The sequence below is a fragment of the Staurois parvus genome, unplaced genomic scaffold (assembly GCF_062004578.1).
Source record: "Staurois parvus isolate SC_StPar_1 unplaced genomic scaffold, SC_StPar_1.0 ptg000783l, whole genome shotgun sequence".
Classification (NCBI taxonomy): Eukaryota; Metazoa; Chordata; class Amphibia; order Anura; family Ranidae; genus Staurois; species Staurois parvus.
The window spans coordinates 191,730-215,308 of NW_028318579.1; the positions used below are offsets into that span (position 1 = coordinate 191,730).

At 44.8% G+C, this 23,579-nt stretch overlaps 1 protein-coding gene across 16 annotated transcripts in view; it reads left to right on the plus strand.

The window, feature by feature from the left end:
• The window catches only part of PTK2 (protein tyrosine kinase 2), a 473,957-nt gene that overhangs the window by 148,400 nt on the left and 301,978 nt on the right, over nucleotides 1-23,579 (plus strand). For all 16 annotated transcript variants that reach the window (XM_089654639.1, XM_089654641.1, XM_089654642.1 and 13 more), the window contains exon 4: nucleotides 824-911. In XM_089654639.1, the coding sequence (XP_089510765.1) occupies nucleotides 824-911 (88 nt within the window). The remainder of the gene's footprint in view (nucleotides 1-823; nucleotides 912-23,579) is intronic.

Sequence of the window (23,579 nt, forward strand, 5' to 3'; positions counted from 1 at the left end):
ATTATATTTTGACCTATCAGATGTTCATTGTTGTAAGGTTCTCTCAGTTTATGTAATAAACTTCACACGATCTACAAGATATCACCTCGATTGAGTCACTGACTGTGGTATCCAACTGAGAATGGAGTTATCATTATCTCATCACAACTGTAAGTTACAGAGATCACACTTTCAATGTATAGATTGGAGAGACAGAACAAGACTACTTGTACTATCCTCAGTGTTCCCAAGGTCCTTCTGGAGGGATCATAACATCATCCCCATCTTTGTGCCTCAGGTAAGTATATTTTCTACAGAACCCCCCCCCCCCCCCCCCCACTATATTATAAAGAAGACAAGGTAATCTCTAGTCCAGAAAAAGAAGAGAAATGGGCAATACTGATAACATTACTTGAGATTTTAGGGCAGCAGCTCTTGTCAGACGATTTCTGGCAGGTTAGCACATGTATTTTTATGGGGAGTAATGCATGTGTTGCAGAGATGTTTTTGTCTATAGGTTGTGGAAAGCTCTGACACTTCCTCTATGGGTCAGAGATGTGCCTGTCACAACGGCCTGGATTTCAGCTGTAACAGTGGGGTGTTGGAGGCTGCTGCAGATTTTACCTTCAGCATTGCTATTCATGTGATGACAGGGTCCCTTTATAAAGAGCCGGCTAAAATTCAAATTATAATAACTTTATCCTGCTATGTATTAGAAGGGCTTTGGTGGACGTCAAGTGTCCCACAATCATTGGTTTTCAGTATTGATGTCTTTGGTAACACCATGTCTAGTAAAACACATCGTGCTCTATGGCGCTTATGTTGATTTCTTTCTGCTTTGCAGGTATGAGCTGAGGATTCGGTATTTGCCCAAAGGGTTTCTCAACCAATTCGCAGAGGATAAGCCGACCTTAAATTTCTTTTATCAGCAGGTAGGTGACCTCTGGGGGATGAATTATGTATGGAACTGTAAACTCCACAGATCGCTACTCTGCAGTGCGTTTAGTCGGGCGCCATTGCCTGGAGCGAAGTAGGCTTGTGTATTCAGTGCGACCTTTCAGTTAATAGAAAACCAGCCTGTAATGTAGGTGTATCTCTGCTTGCTTTTCACGCACTACCTCATCTGGTTTCCTGTGCAGCAGACACTTTACCATTCTAAAGGGATGAGAAAGAGAAAAAGAAAGCTGCCAGACAATCGTTATTTTGAAACTAACTCCTTCTTTTCAGAGAATATAGAAAAATCATGTATGAACCCCATGTGATCATTTATTGAATTCAGCTATATACTTAACCACTTCCTGTCCGGCCCATGTATATAAACGGCTGGACGGGAGGAGTGCAGGAGCGGGTGGCTGTTTATAAAAGTCCTCCCCGCTTCCCTGCCTGTGCGTGCTCCCTGGGAGCGTGCAGCACCGTGATCCAGGGCCTGCTGTGTCTGGCGGAACTTCGATCGCTGTACGGGACCTCTGTGTGATCACTGATTGGCCAATCCGGACACAGTGGAACACCGATCGTCGTAAGTGACCTCTGTGGGAGGTCCCGATTCATGTGATCATTGATTGGCCAATCAGTGATCACATGAATAGGTGTAAGCAAGATGTCACTTCTGACATCATTGCTTACTACGTGTGAAATCTGTGAATGATCACAGAGGTCACATGGTACAGGGCTATTCACAACAGCCTTGTACCATGTGACAAGCTGTGACCAATCACAGCTTGCACAGTATTTCTCAATGGCTGCAGGAACAGAGCCAGAGAGGAGAAATTATTGCTTTTACAGCCTTTATCGGGGTAAAAGGAATCAGTATAAAAAAAAAAAAAAAATCATCACCCCCCCACTATGGTGACTCTGTACTGCTAGGTTGACAGTATGTTAAAAAAAAAACCCATAAGAATATAAAAATAAAATAAAAATGTAAACAACTTTTTTTAAAAATTATAATTTTTGGTTATAAACTAATTTGGGTTATTTTTTTTTTTTTTTTTTAAAAGATAACTGAATAAATTTTGGCCAAGATTTAGGAAGAAATATTATTTATTTGCAAAATTTTATAAGAAAAACCCTTTTTTCCAAAAATTTTGGACTTTTTCGTTTATATAGCAAACAAAATAAAAATCCCAGTGGTGAATAAATACCACTAAAATAAAGTTTTATCTGTCTCAAAAAATGCAAAAAAATTCATATGGGTACAGTGTTGCATGACCGCGCAATTGGCAAGTAATAAAAAATGCACAGGCGATCAAATACCATCAAAAGAAAGCTCTATTTGTGGGACATAAAGGATGTAAATTTCATTTGGGTGCAGCGTTGCATGACTGCGCAATTGTCAGTTAAAGTAACGTAGCGCCATAATGCAAAAAAATGGCCTGGCCAGCAAGGGGGGTAATCCTCAGGAGGGCGAGGGGTTAAAGGGAAGCAGTATGAGCAGAAGTTTATTATGTAATCCCGTGCTTTTCTCATGCGTGATGAATTAATTGTCCATCTCTAGGCAACTATTAACCCTTCTTCCACCCCCCTGTAACTGTTTCCTGGCATCTAATTTCCATTTTTACTCAACAAAGCTGCATCCTGAGACGATACAGTGCCTTGAAAAAGTATTCATACCCCTTGAAATTTTCCACATTTTATGTTACAACCAAAAACGTAAATGTGTTTTTATTGGGGTTTTATGTGATAGGCCAACACAAAGTGGCACATCATTGTAAAGTGGAAGGAAATTAATAAATGGTTTTCACATATCTACTTGCAAAAAAATGTTTGAAAAGTGTGGCATGCATTTGTATTCAGCCCCCTTTGGTGAGTTCTGAAGGCAATTGGTTCCACTAGATTTTAGTTTGGGGTATCGGAGTAAAGGGGTCTGAATACAAATACATGCCACACTTTTCAGATATTTGTTTGTCAAAAATGTTGAAAACCAATTTATCATTTTCCTTCCACTTCACAATAATGTGCCACTTTGTGTTGGTCTATCACATAAAATCCCAATAAAATACATTTATATGTTTTTGGTTGTAACATGACAAAATATGCAAAATTTCAAAGGGTATGACAAGTATGAAAATTTTTTGAAAAGAGTGGCGTGCATTTGTATTCAGCCCCCTTAGGTGAGTTCTGAAGGCAATTGGTTCCACTAGATTTTAGTTAGGGGTATCAGAGTAAAGGGGTTTGAATACAAATACATGCCACACTTTTCAGATATTTATTTGCCAAAAACGTTGAAAACCAATTTATCATTTTCCTTCCACTTCACAATTATGTGCCACTTTGTGCTGGTCTATCGTATAAAATCCCAATAAAATACTTTTATATGTTTTTGGTTGTAACATGACAAAATATGGAAAATTTCAAGGGGTATGAATACGTTTACAAGGCACTGTATATGCCCAGAGTTGGGCTTTATTGATGGCGACCACAGCTGCGTATACTTCCCAACAACCCTCTTAACTTTCCCCTCCACCTCTCTGGACAGGGGTGCAAGTAGTGTAAGGTACAAGTTGCACATATTCAGAAGGTTGACCACTCCCTCACCATCTCTGTGACAGTGCTGGGTATATGAGCAGCCAGTCATCAAGCACCAGGACTGTATGGGAAGAAGTGGAATCACATGATACCCCATACCAGAGGCAGAGAAATTGAGCCAGTAAGTGCTGGTGTCAATTCTATCAGACACACAAATCTATCTCTCAACCCCCCACCTCACCCCCTCAGTCTCAGCCCGAATCACACACCTACTGAGCGACATATCTGACTGGATGTCGCTCCACTTCCTTAAACTGAACCTCTGCAAAACCGAGTTTCTTGTCTTCCCCCCAGCCAGGACCCCACCCCCCATTGACGTCTCCATCACATCCAATTACGCCACCATCAAACCCGCCCTGCAGGCCAGAGTACTTGGTGTCATTCTGGACTCCAACCTATCCTTCCAGCCCCAAGTCCAATCTTTAACAAACTCATGCAGACTCCATCTCCGCAACATCGCCAAAATCCGCACGTTCCTAACCCCAGAAACCACTAAACAGCTCATCCACTCCCTCATCATATCACGACTCGACTACTGCAACTCCCTCCTCACTGGCCTGCCTCGCCGCTGGCTATCCCCGCTTCAGTCCATCCTGAATACGGCTGCCAGACTCATTCACCTTTCCAACCGCTCCATCTCCACCACCCCCCTCTGCCAATCCCTCCACTGGCTTCCGATTGCGCAACGGATCAAATTCAAGATCCTAACACTGACATACAAAGCCGTCCACCATACTGCCCCGAACTACATCACTGACCTAATATCCAAGTACCACCCAACACGCACACTCCGCTCCTCACAAGACCTCCTTCTCTCTAGTTCCCTGGTCTCCTCCTCCCATGCCCACCTCCAGGACTTCTCCAGGGTGTCACCCATCCTCTGGAACTCCCTGCCCCAACCCATAAGATTATCACCTACTCTCCTCTCCTTTAGGCGCACCCTGAAAACCCATCTCTTCAGGGAAGCCTACCCCACCCCCTGCTAACCTGCCGACCTCCTCCACTCTTCCTACCACTCCATCCCCCACAGCTATCTCCTCCTGTGCCACCATCCCCTCCCTCCTAGATTGTAAGCTCCAAGGAGCAGGGCCCTCGATCCCCTCATGTTTTGCATTGTATTGGTATTGTTCTGTCACATGTTCTGTCCCCCTTTGTAATGTACAGCGCTGAGCGAACTATTGGCGCTTTATAAATACTGTATAATAATAATAATTCAGCCTGAGCCTATGATGTTTAGTGAAAGCTCATGTCAAAATGATTGGTAGAGAGATCCCCTGGCTTTTAGATGTCGGTGGATGTTTTTTTGCTGTTGATGCACACATTTCGGTGACGGTTTCACGAACCATGTTCGTCTAGCTCTCAGAATACTGAGCGAGTATTGATAGACCCACGAACCACTTGAGGTTTTGTTGTTGTTTCCCAGATGATGTTCTTTCCTCCTCCTTTACGGTCTTCCATACCCAAAGGTCCGCTACCTGTGTTTCTTTTCCCACTGTACTTGTGACTGGAGTATGGAGTCTACTATGTTAACATTTTTGCTTGTATTGATCTTGTGAACTTTGTGTTTCACACATGGGGAGGCTATATATATAATGCATGGGACTGCTTATAGAAACTCCTATTGTACTCTGCATTATGCTGTTTGTTGTATAACCCATGACATTATGGATATACCTTTTGATTGCTGAAGACAGATTTATTTTTTTTTTCTTGTATTCCTGTCTTTTTTATGCAGAATTTCAATTAAAAATTAATTGTAAAAAAAGAAAAAAAGATTGCTAGATCTGGAGATATAGGGTGTATAGGTTATGAGCAAATACTGACTTCATGAGGAAGCTGAATGTGGCCGGCCTTTTTCTTTTTGTATTTAATGGATTGGACTTCCTCAGTGATTATTTGATATGTAGGTCCAACTATACCCTTGGATAACCCCTCTATATACGCATGTTTGAATTGTCCAAATGTGTAAATTAGAAATGCTTAGTAGATTTGTGACTGGCAGAATCCGATACTGGTATGTGTAAAGTGGATCCACATTGGATCTGAACGTCAAAAAACAAAAATGCTGTTTTGTAAATTTTTTGTATTCAAACAACCCCCCTCCCATCCATCCATGTTTCCATGCTTTATTTTGCTGACAAATCACTTTGAGAAACGCTCTTGCAGCATTTCTTGCTGTGGCCATCTTAAGAAAGGGCAGATGATTCATGTTGCATTTACTTCCTGGAATCCATTTACCCTTGGCTCAGCCACACAGGCAGGAGGATGTGCTTAGCTGAGAAAACCCCTCCTCCCCTCCTGATGACTCCTGGGATGTATGACCTCATATGCCTAGGCATAGAAACCAGGAAGTAACTTAAGAAATGGGATCGAAAAATGTTTAAAACAAGTAAATATAATATACCTTCTTATCCATTTATTAATGTTCGATTCATAAGGATTAAAAAGAGTCAGTGTTGATTGAGAAGTTGCGCTAAATCCCATTAAAAAAAAAAACGAAAAAAAAAAAACAGGCCTCCTTCACATGGGCATATCTGTGCATATACATGTGAAAAGGGCATTCGGGCATGTAAGCAGTTCTATTCGTGCCTATTGAGATGCAGCGGCTGCATGGACACAGCCACTGGTCCCAAGTTGACGTGTGCGGGTGCGTGTCCCTGAAAGCAGACAGTATTAGTTTGGGGGCACGCACCCGCACGGCTGTCTAATTGGGACCAGTAGCTGTGCCCCCACAGCTGTTGCATCCCAGTAGACCTAAATGGGGATTCCTGCACGCAGTTGCATGGAACTCCTGTGCATCCCTTGCTGGCAAAGTCAGCTGCATGCATGGGCATGCACATAGGTAAGCCCGTGTAATTGAGGACTTGTTGGAATATAGAGTGTTGTAAATACTTTGTTGATGTCTGTCTCTTGGTATGGTGACAAATTCATGTCCGTGTCAGAATGATATAGTTGAGTCCTTTGCAGCTCTACCAGATCTGTTGCATACAGCATACTTGCAATGTATGTATTTGTGTGTGTGTGTGTATATATATATATATATATAGATATATATATATATATATACATCAGGGGCGGACTGACCATTTGGAAACTCGGCCAGATAATGGCAAGCAAAGGGTGAGACCATGGTCTAGGGCAGGGGTCTTCAAACTTTCTAAACAAAGGGCCAGTTAACCGACTTTAGGGGGCCGGACTTTGGGAAGCCAGAGAAGAAAATGTCCTGGCTTTTCATGAGTAAACAATGCCTGATCTTTGGAATTAGGGGAGGAATAGTACCCTATTGTTGGTGTCAGTGAAAGGAATAGTTTCCCATAAATGATGTCAGTGGAAGGAATTGTGCCCTATTGTTTGTGTTTTTGGGAGGAATTGTGCCCCATTGTACGCGTCGGTGAGAGAAATAGTGCCTCGTCGTTGGTGTGATTTGGATGAATAGTAGCCTGTCATTGGTGTCAGTGGGAGGAATAGTGTCCCACCATTGGTGTTAATTGGAGGAATGGTGTCCTTGGAAGGAATTGTATCCCAAGATTAGTGTCAGTGAGAGGAATTGTGCCCCACTTTAGGTGTCAGTTGATGGATTAGTGTCCAACTGCTGGTGTCAGTGGAAGGAATTGTGCCCCATTGTTTGTGTTTTTGGGAGGAATTGTGCCCAATTGCTGGTGTCAGTGGAAGGAATTGTACCCTATCGTTTGTGTTTTTGGGAGGAATTGTGCCCCATTGTAGGTGTCAGTGAGAGAAATAGTGCCCCATCGTTGGTGTGATTGGGAGGAATACTGCCCCATTGTTGATAATATTGGGTGGAATTGTATACTATCATTTTGCAAATGGGAGGATTTGTGCCCCATTGTTGGTGTCAGTGGAAGGAATTATTTATTTATTTATTTCAGGTACTTATATAGCGCCATCAATTTACACAGCCCTTTACATATATATTGTACATTCACATCAGTCCCTAACCCTCAAGGGGCGTACAATCTAAGGTCCCTAACTTACATTCATACATACACATACTAGGGACAATTTAGACAGGAGCCAATTAACCTCCCAGCATGTTTTTGGAGTCAGTGGCAGAAATAATGCTTCAAGGGCCGGATAATGGCAAGCAAAGGGTGAGACCATGGTCTAGGGCAGGGGTCTCCAAACTTTCTAAACAAAGGGCCAGTTAACAGTCTTTCAGACTTTAGGAGCCCGGACTGCGGGAAGTCAGAGAAGAAAATATCCTGGCTTTTCAACAATGCCTGATCTTTGGAATTAGGGGAGGAATAGTACCCCATTGCTGGTGTCAGTGAAACGAATAGTTCCCCATCATTGGTGTCAGTGGAAGGAATTCTGCCCTATCGTTTGTGTTTTTGGGAGGAATTGTGCCCCATTGTCGGTGTCAGTGAGAGAAATAGTGCCCCATCGTTGGTGTGATTTTAGAGCCGGGCTTGAAACTTTGAACATGACAGGGCAGAAGTGATTTCCAGCTCATGACATACAGCTCTTCCCTTCTGTTCTGTGTATTATTGTTCCAGCTGGCTACGTCCTCATCTCAGGGTTAACTTGATCAGCTGTGCTAATGCCTGAGCCATTATTGGGTATTACATTACAGGAACTGCACTCTGTACAGCTCCCCAAGTGATGCTCTTCCAATAATAAATGAGTGTCATTGAATATCTGATGTTTCATGCCAGTGTATTGCTGTATGCACAGATGGTTTTATAATTTAATGTTTGAGAAAAATAAAAAGGCAGCGTATGTCCAAAACAAAACTGGAACAGATTTCTGTTGAGACTTCTTTAATGGTGGTAAAGCTGAATTCTAATGCAGTCACTAAATGGTAATGCTGTCCAGGAAACCTCCTCCTGTCTAGGAAACTTGGAAATTCCACTTGATATACCGTAAAGAAAACCAAATAATCTGACGTTCTGGTCTTGAATTGTTACATCAGCGCAGACTTTCCTCGCATGGATGCTTCTCTTTTATTATTTACTTGTATTTACTCCCTGGCAGAGCGGAAGTGGAAAGCTAAAAGGATTCTCCAATCAGAGACTCCCAAAAGCTGTAATTTAACAAACGTGCTACTAGAAATGAATGGCTTTGTTCATTGAAATTAAACCATCCTTCAGACTGAGTGCCATCAGATCTGAACTCCGCTTCCATGTGGATCTAAAAGCCTGACGCTGCACACACATTTCCGCATTGACCGTAAGCGAAAGCAATGTGAATGATGGCACACACTGCTAATCATTATATAAAGCTTGGGGCGCAGCGCTAAAATATACCTGATACACATATATATATAACAAACAGAATTATTGAAAAGATAAGTGATATAGTGTGCCAAGAATTGTGCAAAAAAGCATTCAAAAGTCCTTAAGTAACAAATGGTGATTCAAAATATGTGCGTCTTCCGGTGATCAAATTAATTGAATCATGCACTCACCAGATGCATAATTCAAATATGCATATAGATGATATCCCGATATCCAAGCGGAGTTATCCCAAAATCAGATATGGCATCATAGGATCATCATTTTCAATAATTCTGTTTGTTATATATATATATGTATATCAGGTATATTTTAGCGCTGCGCCCCATTTTTCATTTGTTCTTTGTAGAGTCCTTTGGTACCTATTGGCGCTTAGCAGCTTCTTATCTAGCGCTCACTTTCACTTTCTTTCATTATATAAAGCTTGCCATAGATTTGAACCATGTATGGGAAGGCCGATTGTATCGATCGACTTAGATAGAGTTTTACATGCGATTGTTGCCAGCCAGCGGCTATAGCCGCTAGCAATAATCACTGTATTCTCCTGACAGGGATGGCTCTCCACCAGTGGTGGACTGACAACTCATGGGGCCCCCGGGCAATAGGGGATCATGGGGCCCCTATGTCTTCACCCACACTCGAACCACACCCAAAAAAGCCTGTGAAAGGTACCAGGGGCATCTCATGGGGCCCCCTACTGACCCCGGGCCCTCGGGCAGTGCCCGAGTTCCCAAATTGTCAGTCTGCCCCTGCTCTCCACCCCCCCCCCCCCTCCTTGGGGATGCACAATGGCTACATTGGAGAAATCCCCCCCCCCCCATCAACACTGACTGCAATGATGGGGGAATAGAGCAAATCAGGAAAGAGAATCGTATCATTTTGGACCTGCATAGAGCTGCACAGTTTAAATGACTTACTAGAGAGATTTGAATTCTTAAAAATGTCCCTTCCTCAATGCTTTTCTTACATAGAAGACTCGCTCTTGTCACATGATACTTTCTTGCAGGTCTGTTCTCTCTGAGTTTTTAGAGGGTGGTGTCTGCAACTAGGAAACATTTGTTTGGTTGAGGGCGGTTGTATAAAGGTTAGGACATCTTCTGACTCCTTGAAGTGACCCTGTCAGCTGCATAGAAGATTCTAGCTGAAAGTTCCCTGCAACAGAACTCTCCTCCGGTGGCTTTTGTTTCCTACCTGCAGTAGAAGAGGTATTTATACTCACCTGTCTGGTGGCCTCTGTCTTTTATCTCTGCTCAGCAATAAAAAAAGTAACATAATCGCCTCTTACCTTCACTGTGTTGGCGGTAGGAGAGGATTATACTCGCCTGTCTGGTGGCTTACATCTCCTTCCTTTGCTCAGTTAGCAATAGAAAAGGTAGTATACTCATCTTCTCAGCAGCCCATGTCTCTTGCTTTCGCTCTGTGATAAGAGGTTCTACTCACCTGTCTAGTGGCCTTTGTTTTCTGCCCTCAGTCTGTTTGTAGTAGAAGAGGTATTATGCTCACCTGTGTATCTCCTACCTCTGCCCAGGTAGCAATAGAAGAAGTTGTTTACTAACATTTTCAGCAGCCTTTGTCTCATACCTGCACTCTGTAAACAATAGAAGAGGTATGATGTGCACTTGTCCAGTGGATTTTGTCACCTAATTTTGGTTAGTTTGCAATGAAAGCGGTAAACACTCTCCTCTCTAAATACTTTCCTCTCCGGTGGCCCTTTTTTCCTACCTTTTATTACAGTAGAAGAGGTATTGTATTCAGCTCTCCACTAGACTGTCTCCTACCATTGCTCAGGTAGCAATAGACGTAATAGCTTACTCACTCCTTAAGCAGCCTGTGTCTCTTGCCTTCATTCTGTTTGCTATAGAAAAGGTATTATGGTCACCTGTTCGGTGGCTCATGTCTCTTATCTTTGGTTAAAGAGGTATTATACTCACCTCTCTAGCAGCCCATGTTACTTTGCTTCCCTCTGTTCCAGAGCTGCAGCCTCCACCAGAATTTTTAACATTTGACTTGTAAGGGAGTTTTGAAATGTTGGTGTTCCCTACAGTGCACTGCGGCTAAATCCTCCGACCCCCTACATCACTGGTTAAATCCTCCGACGCCCTACGTCACTGTAGCTAAATCCTCCGACCCCCTACGTCACTGTGGCTAAATCCTCCGACCCCCTACGTCACTGTGGCCAAATCCTCCGACCCCCTACGTCACTGTGGCTAAATTCTCCGACCCCCTACGTCACTGTGGCTAAATTCTCCGACCCCCTACATCACTGTGGCTAAATCCTCTGACCCCCTACGCCACTGTGGCTAAATCCTCCGACCTCCTACGTCACTGTGACTCTATCCTCTGACCCCCTATGTCAAGGTGGCTTTATCCTCCGACCCCCTACGTCACTGTGGCTAAATCCTCCGACCCCCTACGTCACTGTGGCTAAATCCTCCGACCCCCTACGTCACTGTGGCTAAATCCTCCGACCCCCTACGTCACTGTGGCTAAATCCTCCGACCCCCTACGTCTCTGTGGCTATATCCTCCGATCCCCTACATCTCTCTGGCTATATCCTCTGACCCCCTACGCCTCTGTGGCTATATCCTCTGACCCCCTTCTTTGTAACTATGGCTATATCCTCTGACCCCCATGTCACTGTGGCTATATCCTCTGCCTCCCCTATGTCACTGTGGCTATATCCTCTGCCTCCCCTATGTCACTGTGGCTATTGCCTCCGACTCCCCTATGTCACTGTGGCCTTCGACCCCCCCTATGTCACTGTGACTTTATCCTCTGACCCCCTATGTCAATGTGGCTATATCCTCTGACCCCCTACATCTTTGTGGCTATAACCTCTGACCCCCCCCCCCCATGCCACTGTGGCTATAGCCTCGGACCCTCTGTCACTGTGGCTATAACCTCGGACCCTGTATGTCACTGTGGCTATAGCCCCCTGACCCCCTATGTCACTTTGGCTGAGGGCAGGAAAAATCTATAATATCACTTGTTGGTGACAAATATTAAAATACCCGGATAAAATTATTTTAGCTGTTGGTATATTTGCTGAAATTCTACCTTTTTAATATTGCACAATAATCTACATACCATAAATCAGTCTGAGAGTGGGAGGTTATGAGCTGAGCAGGCTTTGCTTTTTGTTTTGTTTTTTGTGTAGCGCAGTGCTGTCCATCTAATTTGTTTCAGGCATCAAGGATTAAAGAGAGGTTGTTCTCTTCATTGTTCAGTATAGGATATGGGTTGATTATTAATAGACCCGAGGTTAAAGGTTTGTACATTCAGGCGACACTGGCAAAGCATTTGAGGATTTGTCCCCTGGGTGCCTTTCCTATAACCCTACCCCATTTTGTGGGTCTTCAGGTTTTTTGCAAGTGTTTTAAGGTGATGGACCTTAACATCCTTATGGAGGAATCATTCTTGGCTCAGTAGTTATTTTCTCTTCAAGTTCTTCAATCAACCCTTACTGTCTTCTAAATAGAACAATAGCAGCAGTGCATCCAGATTGATGTAGCGCTACCCAGACCCCACACCATTGGACATTGGATCCTGCATGGGTGCCCCCCTCAGCACTTGCATATAGTTAGCAGTAGGGTGTTCTACAGATCCAGGGCTGTGGTCCACACCTATAGAATCCAGATCCTGAAGACCTCTTGGGTATGCCCAACATGATGAGCAAAACCTGGACTCTTTATAGGGACCAGCTTTATGGACAGGTAAGACTGTCATCCTGTATCTCTGACCATTACTGTAAAAACCAGGGCTACATCTAGATTGTATTCTTTTCACAGTGTAAATTTGGTGCTATAACACAACCACTCAGAGCTTAGTCTTGTGTGGATGGCCAAGTGTTACATCACCCCACAGGTCACACACTCTACCATCACTTTTGCCTAAAGCCCTTATAAAGTACTCAGGTGCTTCCTTCTGCCTATTTTCCCCAAGGACTTCACTACAGGACAGTCTGCACCCAATTTGCTGTGTACAGTTTCTGGACACGCTTGCCTGTTATTCCGAACCCTACTTTGTGAGTATCCCACAGAGGAATACCCTCAACCACAGCGGTGGCGGAAACCAGACGAAAGGAAGCCACGGCAAAAATTCAGGTGGACATTCATTCTGCCAAATGCCAGCACAATGCTCAACCTCAGTGATGACATTTCCCTTGTATCAAAGCAGGGCCTGATTTTAACATTAACAATAAATAGAAAACTTGCTCCAAAGAAAAATAAATCAAAGTAAATGCGGCTGTTCAAAAAATGACTAAACGTCAAACAAAACTCACAAAGGAGATCCAGTAAGGAATCGTTCAAGGGAGCAATAACCTCTGAGACAACTACACTCCACCTCTAAGCCTGTTTTTGTTTCTCAAAGCTATATCAGCTTGAGAATCCACACTATTTGGTGAGTGTGGAGCAAATGATTTATCACTGATGGTGTGAGCACGCTGGAAAATATATGAAGTTTGCGTTTATAGATAAAATATTTTTTTTGTCACAGAAGTTTGGGACACTGGACTTTAATTTGGGACTTTGCTTTGTTTGGACTTATTCTAATTTTTCTTATATCTTTTTATTTGTGCTGTGTCACTTTGTGTGATTTTATCATTGCAGTCTCTGCTTTAGACCCCAAGAAAAGAAAACACAGAAGTGACAAGATGCCAATTCATAGTACATCTGAACCAGAAACATTTGGTAGGCCCCTTTTACACAAAGGATCCGATTAAAGTCCACCTGTCAGTTTTTCAGTGAGACCTGAACTGGCGGGTGTAAACAGACTTGTGTCCATTCCTCTAGTCCAATGTGCTTAAAAAAAAAAAAGAAAGGGAATTTGCCCCCCTCCATCTAGGCGGATTGGATCAGAGGGCAGTTGGGTGTAAATGGACAGTGGAGTCTGTTTACTCCCTCCGGTCCATAGACCAGAAACTGTGGATATGGACCTGTTATCCGACTGCTCTGCTCCTGGGATCAGTGGGTAGTTCCCCTGCTGATCAAAACGGACTCCGCTCCGTGTGGAAGGGGCCTTATGTTACAATAACAATCATAATATGAAACAACGTTGTCACCTTGATGGCTGTATCAACTACAAAACTGGACGAACACAATTAGTCCTTTAGCAGTTATAACTGGAGGACGTCGGATTGGCGAGGTGCGTGGGGCGGGGCCTTGGAGGTAATGTCACCACGTAGCACAGGTGAGCTGTCGGCGTTTGTGATACCGGAGTTCACCCTTTCACATATATACGTGCTGTCATACCGGTGTCCGTGGAGACACTAGATTGTGAGTTGAGATTCATTTCTTTTTATGAAATAACATTTTTTACGGTTTTACGCTCTATGATATTCTATCCATTTTCATGAGGATTGACCAGTTGAGTAGGAGTTATTGCTGCAGCTCATTGCTCCCAGAGCCACTGCATGTTAGCTGGTTTATCATTTGACCAGCCTGGAGCTCTGGTGAGTTTATTCAATTCATCTGGGTGGTGGATCAGCACGTTGTGTTGGTGTTTTTACACATGAAGTGAAGAATCACTATATGGATGAAAAATCTTCTTTTTCTTTGTTTTATTTTACACATGGACTTTCTTTGATTATATATAGACATTTGTTGGGGAAAATAACTTTGCTTTTAAGATTATTGTATTGGTATAGTACATATATTTTGTTCCATGTGGTATATATTTTTTGTTTAATATTTACACGTGAAGATTTGTGTGATACACATAATATTTTTACTAGGTTCATATATGAGAGGTTATGCGTTCATGTTTGTTGCATACACAGAGAAGGTAATAGTTTAAAAGAGAGGGCATGGAGGAGCGATACTATAAACAATCGCTATTACATGTCTTTGGATTCCAGAGAATAGACTACAGCTCCTCCTCTTACATGGTGTTAGTTTATTTAGTTTTGTTTTGTTTTTTGGTTTCCAGTTAACACCCGATTTTATATCCACTGGCGCAGTCTATTAGAGTATATTTTGATTATAACAGTAAATGTATACACTATATTGCCAAAAGTATTGGGACACCTGCCATTACGCGCACATGACCTTTAATGGCCCCCCAGTCTTAGTCCGTAGGGTTCAATATTGAGTTGGCCCCGCCCTTTGCAGCTATAACAGCTTCAACTCTTCTGGGAAGGCCGTCCACAAGGTTTAGGAGGGTGTCTATGGGAAGGTTGGACCATTCTTCCAGAAGCACATTTGACAGGTCAGGCACTGATGTCGGGGGAGGAGGCCTGACTCGCAATCTCCGCTCGAATTCTTCCCAAAGGTGTTCTATGGGGTTGAGGTCAGGACTCTGTGCAGGCCAGTCAAGGTCCTCTGACCCAAACTGGCTCCTCCATGTCTTTATGGACCTTGCTTTGTGCACTGGTGTGCAGTCATGTTGGAACAGGAAGGGGCCATCCCCAAACTCTTCCCACAAAGTTGGGAGCATGAAATTGTCCAAAATGTCTTGGTATGCTGACACCTTTAGAGTTCCCTTCACTGGAACTAGGGGGGCCAAACCCAACCCCTGAAAAACAACCCCACACCATAATCCCCCCTCCACCAAACTTTACACTTGGTACAATGCAGTCATGCAAGTACCTTTTTCTTGGCAATTCCAGATATGTCCATCAGATTGTCAGACAGAGAAGCGTGATTCATCACTCCAGAGAACACATCTCCACTACTCTAGAGTCCAGTGGCGGCGTGCTTTACACTACGGCATCCAACGCTTTGCATTGCAATTGGTGATGTAAGGCTTGGATGCAGCTGCTCGGCCATGGAAACCCATTCCATGAAGCTCTCTACGCACTGTTGTTGTGCTAATCTGAAGGCCACACCAAGTTTTGAGTTCTTTAGCTATTGACTCTGCAGACAGTTGGCAACTTCTGCGCACTGTGCGCTTCAGCATGCGCTGACCCCCCTCTGTCATTTTTCATGGCTAAGTTGCTGTTGTTCCCAGTTGCTTCCACTTTGTTATAATCCCACTAACAGTTGAGCGTGGAATATTTAGTAGCCAGGAAATGTCACGGATGGACTTATTGCACAGGTGACAACCTATCACAGGACCACGCTTGGAGTTACTGAGCTCCTGAGAGCGACCCATTCTTTCACCAATGTTTGTAGAAGCCGTCTGCATGCCTAGGGGCGTGATTGTATACACCTGTGTCCATGGAGGGGATTGGAACACCTGAATCACATGATTTTGGATGGGTGTGCCAATATTTTTGACAATATAGTGTATATGTACATCTACTGTTTCTTGTTTTCCTGAGACTCTGATTTAAGTGGAAGTATGTTTGTCATACAGTATTTTCTCATCTTTATGTTTATGAAAAGTTTTCTCTCAATAACTTGTCATTCCTGGTATTTTTCGTCTTGCAGTGGGAATACAGCCTCTGCTTTTCATTATCCGGAACACAATCTATTCTGTGTAACCTGCTTTTCAAGGATATTAATAGCCGCGTTTGCCCAGAACAAAGCCTGTCTGTGTCGGCAGCGAGGTGCAGCACAGTTACCGCGCAGAATGATGTTTTGGGGAATTTCAGTTTGTTCAAGGTCATATTATGAGTCCCTGAGCCGACGCGGATGTGTGATATCCGCGAATCATTCTGGAGTCTGCAGATAACAAGCTATCTTCTTAAGGTAGTGCCAGGCTGCGGATGTTTGTTAAAAAAAAGACCCTGACTGCTGAAGGATAGGGAGCACTGAATTTTAAAATATTGGCCTTATTGCTTAGCCACCTGACTCCACTAGAGGTACACTTGGAGCCTGGCTCTACATATATCCAAGGAGACAATAGGATTATGGAGGCTGTTTTGCAATCATTTGTAATTTCAACAGACTGGGGTTGATTTACAAACATGTAGAGCAATATACCCTTTGCAGAGTGGATAATGTGAAGCATAATGAAATTTCACCTTGCTAACAATAGTGGCAAGGTTGCCTGATCATGTGACCTCTGTGATTGGCTGTCACAGTGGTCACATGATCAGGAGCCGCTGGCTCTGGTTTATTACTGGAGACTGGGCGCTGTCTTTGACAGTTTGGTTAGAAGAAAAGAGACGGGAGGCGCCCATCTGAGTCTAGTAATAACACTATATTTAATAGCAACAGATTAAAAACCCTCACAAAGGAAGTAATAAAACAAGCTCATCTGTGTATATGAGAGATGACCGTTGCTCAAAATGTCCTGCAGGTGCCACCAGTGGTAAGTTCAATAGCAGCTGGGCTGATGGAGATGGTAAGAGACACTGTAGTGGTCAATCTTGCAGAGTGCAGAGAGCAAGCCATAATAGAGATGACCGTTCCTCAAAATGTCGTGCAGGTGCCACCGGTGGTAAGTTCAATAGCAGCTGGGCTGATGGAGATTGTAAGAGACACTGTAGTGGTCAATCTTGCAGAGAGCAAGCCATATGAGAGATGACCGTCCCTCAAAACGTCCTGCAGGCGCCACTGGTGGTTGGTGCCATAGCAGCTGGGCTGATGGAGATGGTAAGATACACTGTAGTGGTCAATCCTGCAGAGTGGTGGTGGTGTAGAGCCGCGACATTTGTGCAGAAAGGAGCCTAGTAACCAGCCTGGAACACACCTGCAGGATGTGACATCACAAGAAGAGGTGGGGAGGAAGTGCACAGCTGTGGGAAAGCCAGGCTACGCGCTCGGAGCCTCTAGCTCCTTCTATTGGCCTACCTGACTTTCCCAAGTCTGTGCTCTTCCCACTGACCCTCCGCCTCTTCCTGTGATGTCACATCCTGCCGGTGTGTTCCAGGCTGGTTACTAGGCTCCTTCCTGCACGAACGCTGCTGGATCGGCTCTACAACACCACCACTCTGCAAGATTTGACCACTACAGTGTCTCTTACCATCTCCATCAGCCCAGCTGCTATTACACTAACCCAGTGTTTCTCAACTCCAGTCCTCATGGACCCCCAACAGGTCATGTTTTCAGGATTTCCCTCAGATGAAACAGCTGTGGTAATTACTAAGGCAGTGAAACTGATCAAATCACCTGTGCAAAATAATGGAAATCCTGAAAACATGACCTGTTGGGGGTCCATGAGGACTGGAGTTGAGAAACACTGCACTAACCACTGGTGGCACCTGCAGGACCTTTTGAGGAACGGTCATCTCTCATATGGCTTGCTCTCTGCAAGATTTGACCACTACAGTGTCTCTCACCATCTCCATCAGCCCAGCTGCTATTGCACTAACTAGCGGTGGAGCCTGCAGGACGTTTTGAGGAACAGTCATCTCTCATATACACAGATGAGCTTGTTTTATTTCTTCCTTTAGCTGGCTTTCTCCAAGGATGGATGCCGCCTTTTTGTGCTAAAAAGATTCCAAGCAGATTGCCTGAGAGACTTTTTATAAGGACGTATTGTACACCAATGTATTTACATACCCTGTTTTAAAGTACTTGTATGCCAGTATTGCCATTTATCATCTTTTACTTTATATTTTTTATCCTCTTCACTCTTACACTACTCTACTCCTGTGCTCCAGAGTTACTCGTTCTTTACGTTGACAGTTTGGTAACTGTGCTGGGAGCACGTGGCGAGCATGCTTTCAGCACAGTAAACCTCTGCCGCCCACGGATGAATAACCCGCGGTGTGTCGGCGTTGAAGCCCACTCTTTTTGCCACTGCATGTATGTGTTGTGTGACTATAAAAGTGACCTAGTTATTTAAATTACACCAAGGTGCAGTCAACAACTCGCAGATTACCTAGACATCTGCTTAGAATATTTTATCATATAGACAGATGGGTTTAAAAGGACCCCCTTAGCTTTGACACCTGTAAGCTGTCCTATGTTTTAAAACCTGATTACACAATCTAATTTGGAGTCAGTAACACCTATGTGGTAACCGCTTACCTAAGCCATCTATTTATATGTAACCAGGTGGACCTTAGCAATGCTGGAAAATCTAAAGGTGGCTGAACATATGTTGCAAGCTATTTGTGCTTTCTGCTTTTGATCTACCAGACTGTTAGGGATCCGGGTATGACCAGAAATGTGTGGACTGACACAGGGAAGTAGCAGGCTTCAAGAACACAGGCGTAGTCAGGCTGGAGAGGTGGAAATGGTCAGGCAGGCCGTAAGGTACTGTCAGGTGCCGCCTGGCAGTGTCTCTAGCAGCCCACAGCACAGATCTCCTCAGGGCACGGGGTTTAAGTCCCAGCCTGCTATTCACCAGGGCCCCTGATGGTGGGGATGGACTTGGTGCAGACTGGAACCAGATCGCGACCCCTGAGTGCGTCCGGCTGTGGTAGAGAGTACTGGCAGGGGAGTGCAGGAACGGAGTCTGATGGGAAGAGGCAGACTTACTAGAGGTGATCCGTGCGGGATGGATGGATCGTCGGGTGAAGTAGGCGTCAGGCGTAGTCAGGCAGGCCAGGTCAGCAACGTGCGGGCAACGAGGTACCGGAGGAGCAGGCAGAGAATAGTCATGGTCACAAGCTGGGTTCAGTAACTCACGGGCAGCACGGTACAGGGGATCAGGCAGAAGGATGGTCAGGCAAGCCAGGGATCAAACAGGAGAAGTCAGCAGAGGTCAGGATCAAAGCAGGGTCGGCAACAAGGCAGGAACACAGGATGCAGGTACAGGGGCTCATGGGAAACATTTACACCAAGGCACAGATCACAGGCCTGGTCATTCCTTAAATACACCTCATGCAATCAGCCCCAGGTGTTGGCTGACTACAGGAGTGAGCTTCTGGGTCCTGAGAGCACCCGCTGGTCAGCCCTGGTACTGCAGCCTACACGGCAGGTGAGTCCCACCACCAGTGCTGAGTCCATTCCTGACACAGACATTTAATGGACTGTCCATAGCACCAACCTTGAATACCACCCCCCTTCCACACATACATTGATTGTTAACGCGTTTCTAAAACCCCAGAACATAAAGGTATTGTATCGCATATTTCTAGTCATTAGATATGGCGGCTGCACTAGTTTTATTTTTTTTAATCATTTTCTTCTTTTATTTTCACATGGTGACTTTGTCTAGAACACACTTCCTTCCATAGGGTGACAATGCTTACTCACAGTACTGTGTTTATAGAGACGCTGTAGTCACCCTAGGACAGGGAGTATGTTAGGACTACAGAGCACACTCCTCTCAATATTTCCTTATCATAGAGCTGTGGTGTTCTGTAGTCCACAGAGATAGTTGGGAACAATATAACTGATACAAGTGCAGCACAACACAGAAGACAAGAAGTTCAGCCCACAAAATGTCTGGCATGATAAAAACAAAACCCTTTCAGGGTCCTTGCACACTGGGCTTAAAAAATGCTGCTTATACAAGACTTTTGCGCTTTTTTTTTTGCCTGCTTGTCAAAGCAGCTCAGTGTTATCCTAAGGCTCCCTTCACATTATTTATTACAGGTACTTATATCTATCTGTCCATTCAGTCGTATCCGACCCTTGGCGATTGCATGGACCGTCACTCGCAAGCGACTTTTTCCATGAATTCTCTTAGCAATTATTTTACAGGGTAGGTTGCCAGGTCTTTCTCCAACCCCCACCATGCAGGAGATCCTGCATGGCCAGGGATGAAACTAGGACAATTTAGACAGGAGCCAATTAACCGACCAGCATGTCTTTGGAGTGTTGAAGGAAACTGGAGTACCTGGAGGAAACCCACGCCAACACAGGGAGAACATGTAAACTCCATGCAGGAGGCGCCATGGTTGGGAATCAAACCCATGACCCAATTACTGCAAGGCAGAAGTGCTAACCACTAAGACACTGTGCCGCCCACGGGTACTTATATAGTGCTGTCAATTTACACAGCGCTTTACATGTATGTTGTACAGTCACATCAGTCCCTAACCCTCAAGGGGTGTACAATCTAAGGTCCCTAACTCACATTCTTACATACACATACTGGGGCCAGTTTAGACAGGAGCCAATTATCCTACCAGCAGGTCTTTGGAGTGTGGGAGGAAACTGGACTACCCAGAGGAAACCCACGCAGGCAAGGGGGAGCATGCAAACTCCAGGCAGGTGGCACCATGGTTGGGATTTGCACGTCTCAAAAGTCGAGCGATTTCCAGTGCGACTTTGATGTCAGCAATCGCAGTTTCTAATTGGTACAATGGGAGCTCCTTTCATGTGATGTATTGCACCGGATCTGTAGTGTCCCCTGTGCTGCCATGTCAGCCTTGGGTGGTTGTAGAGATCCCATCTCATGTACTTTCTGGTTATCAGCTTGTCCTTGGCTCTCACACCATTCCTGACAATCTGTAAAAATGAGCTCTTTATTCCTGTTAATTGGTAATCTGTTGTATTAGCCTTGTTCTGCATTAGCCTGCAGGGGCAGCTCGTTAATCGTGTCACACCGGAAGATTTATGACCCCTGTCCTTGGTGCCTTAGCTGGTTGTATGAGCTATTTCTCTCTTACATTGAAGAGACCCTGTTGCCAGACCATTCATTTTAACTACAATCTTCCCATGAGATTCTCTGTCCATTTAACTTATTTTATGGATTTTTTTAAAACTCTAAAAGCCATCCTTCTGAAGACATCTAAAAGCCCTGAGACTGCTGCTGGGTGCTGCCATTTTGGATGAGCTTCCAGCAGCCCAAGAAGACTCTGAGCTGTCATTCATGTCATACTTTATAGCTGTGGTCTCCAAATGGTGGCCTGCAGTCTGGATGCAGCCATTTGCTTGCATTTATCTTGCCCATGGGACACTATTCCTTTCACTGACCGCAATAATGGAGCATTGTTCCCTCACACTGAAGATGGGGCATTATACCTTCCACTGACACCAATGATGGAATGCTATTCCTTGCACTGACCTCAAAAATGGGGCGCTGTTCCTCCCACTGACCCCAATGATGGGGCGCTGTTCCTCCCACTGACCCCATCCATGGGGCGCTGTTCCTCCCACTGACCCCATCCATGGGGCGCTGTTCCTCCCACTGACCCCAACGATGGGGCGCTGTTCCTCCCACTGACCCCAACGATGGGGCGCTGTTCCTCCCACTGACCCCAACGATGGGGCGCTGTTCCTCCCACTGACCCCAACGATGGGGCGCTGTTCCTCCCACTGACCCCAACGATGGGGCGCTGTTCCTCCCACTGACCCCAACGATGGGGCGCTGTTCCTCCCACTGACCCCAACGATGGAACGCTGTTCCTCCCACTGACCCCAACGATGGAACGCTGTTCCTCCCACTGACCCCAACGATGGGGCGCTGTTCCTCCCACTGACCCCAACGATGGGGCGCTGTTCCTCCCACTGACCCCAACGATGGGGCGCTGTTCCTCCCACTGACCCCAACGATGGTCCGCTGTTCCTCCCACTGACCCCAACGATGGTCCGTTATCCCACCCACTGAACCCAATGATGGGGCACTATTCTTCCCAATGACGGGCCCTTATTCCACAAACTGAGCCCAACAATGGTGCACTATTCCTCCCACTGATACCAACGATGGGGAACTATTCCTCCAACTGACCCTAACAATGGGGTACTATTCCTTCTACTGCTACCAATGATGGGTCCTTATTCCACCCACTGACCCCAACAATGGGGCACTAGTCCCCTCACTGATCCCAACGATGGGGCACTATTCCTCCAACTGACCCTAACAATGGGGCCTGATTCCTACCACTGATGCCAATGATGGGGCACTATTCCCTTCTTCCTGACCTCAGGCGCTATGTAATCTTTTTTTACTATTACCACCATCACAAAGCCTGAGATATTGTCCATACCCTCTGATGCTGGGACATTTTTCACTGCCACAGACCACGGTTTTGGACACCCAAAAACTGAAAGACATTAAGGGGCCCTTTGTTTAGAAAGTTTGGAGACCTCTGCTGTATAGTATTTCCCTTCATTCCTCCCCTGACAGCTGTATAAATGATTATGTAAGGAATTGACGGGAGAGGCAGAGTAGCTAGGCCAGCACAGATAGCAATTAGATACTGCTGGAAGAGGAGAGGGCTTTGATATGTAAGAAGGGAGGGGGCTGTGTTGGGGAATGGACTCTTCATAAAGTAGCCAATTTTTCTGGCAAGCTGAAAGACATATCGCAAATTAATACAAATTTTATCTGGATAGGAAAAGCCCTGCAAGTAAGCATTTAAAATACTTTTTTCCTATGATTTTACCCGTCATTTTAAAGACGGTGACAGGGTCTCTTTAGCACTTCATGTTCATGTCAGAGCATTATAATAAGTGCAGAAAATCTTTGTAATACAGATGCATTTCCCCATGTTTTGTGTCCTAAAAACTGCAAGTACAGAAAAAAACCTTATTCATGGCAGAAATCCAGTGAGCTCCTAACTTCCTGTGTACTCTGCCGCACTGAAATCTCAAGCAGTGTTCACCAATGTGATCTACAGAACAGGACATGAAATGTGTTCTGACTGGATCACCAGGGTGAAAATAAAGGTGGTTAAACCCCGAAGAGAAAATGAATATGGCACCACATCTAAACACTCGTAAGCTGCAATGTATTACATTTTTATTCCTTGGTTAGGTATATTTTTAATATGATCAGTGGTTTGTCCATGCAGGATAAAGCATCATCTTCTCTTTAAAGCTGGGCTCCAGCATTAGTTTTAGCCAGTTGTAGCGGCTCCTCTCCTGGACTGAAATTGCTTACTCTGATTTCACTGCACACTGTGAGCTACATGCGCGTGCACACTGTATTAGAAGCTGCAGCAAGTCTGGTAAAATCCAATTCATTTCCTGGCTGAAGGACACCCATCATCCTCTTCTCACCCTTCCCTCCCCAGCCGTACTGTCCTTGGCGTGCCCCTCTCATTCATTGGATTTCAGTTCCTTCAATCTTGGCGGCTCAGCATCACATGTAGACGTT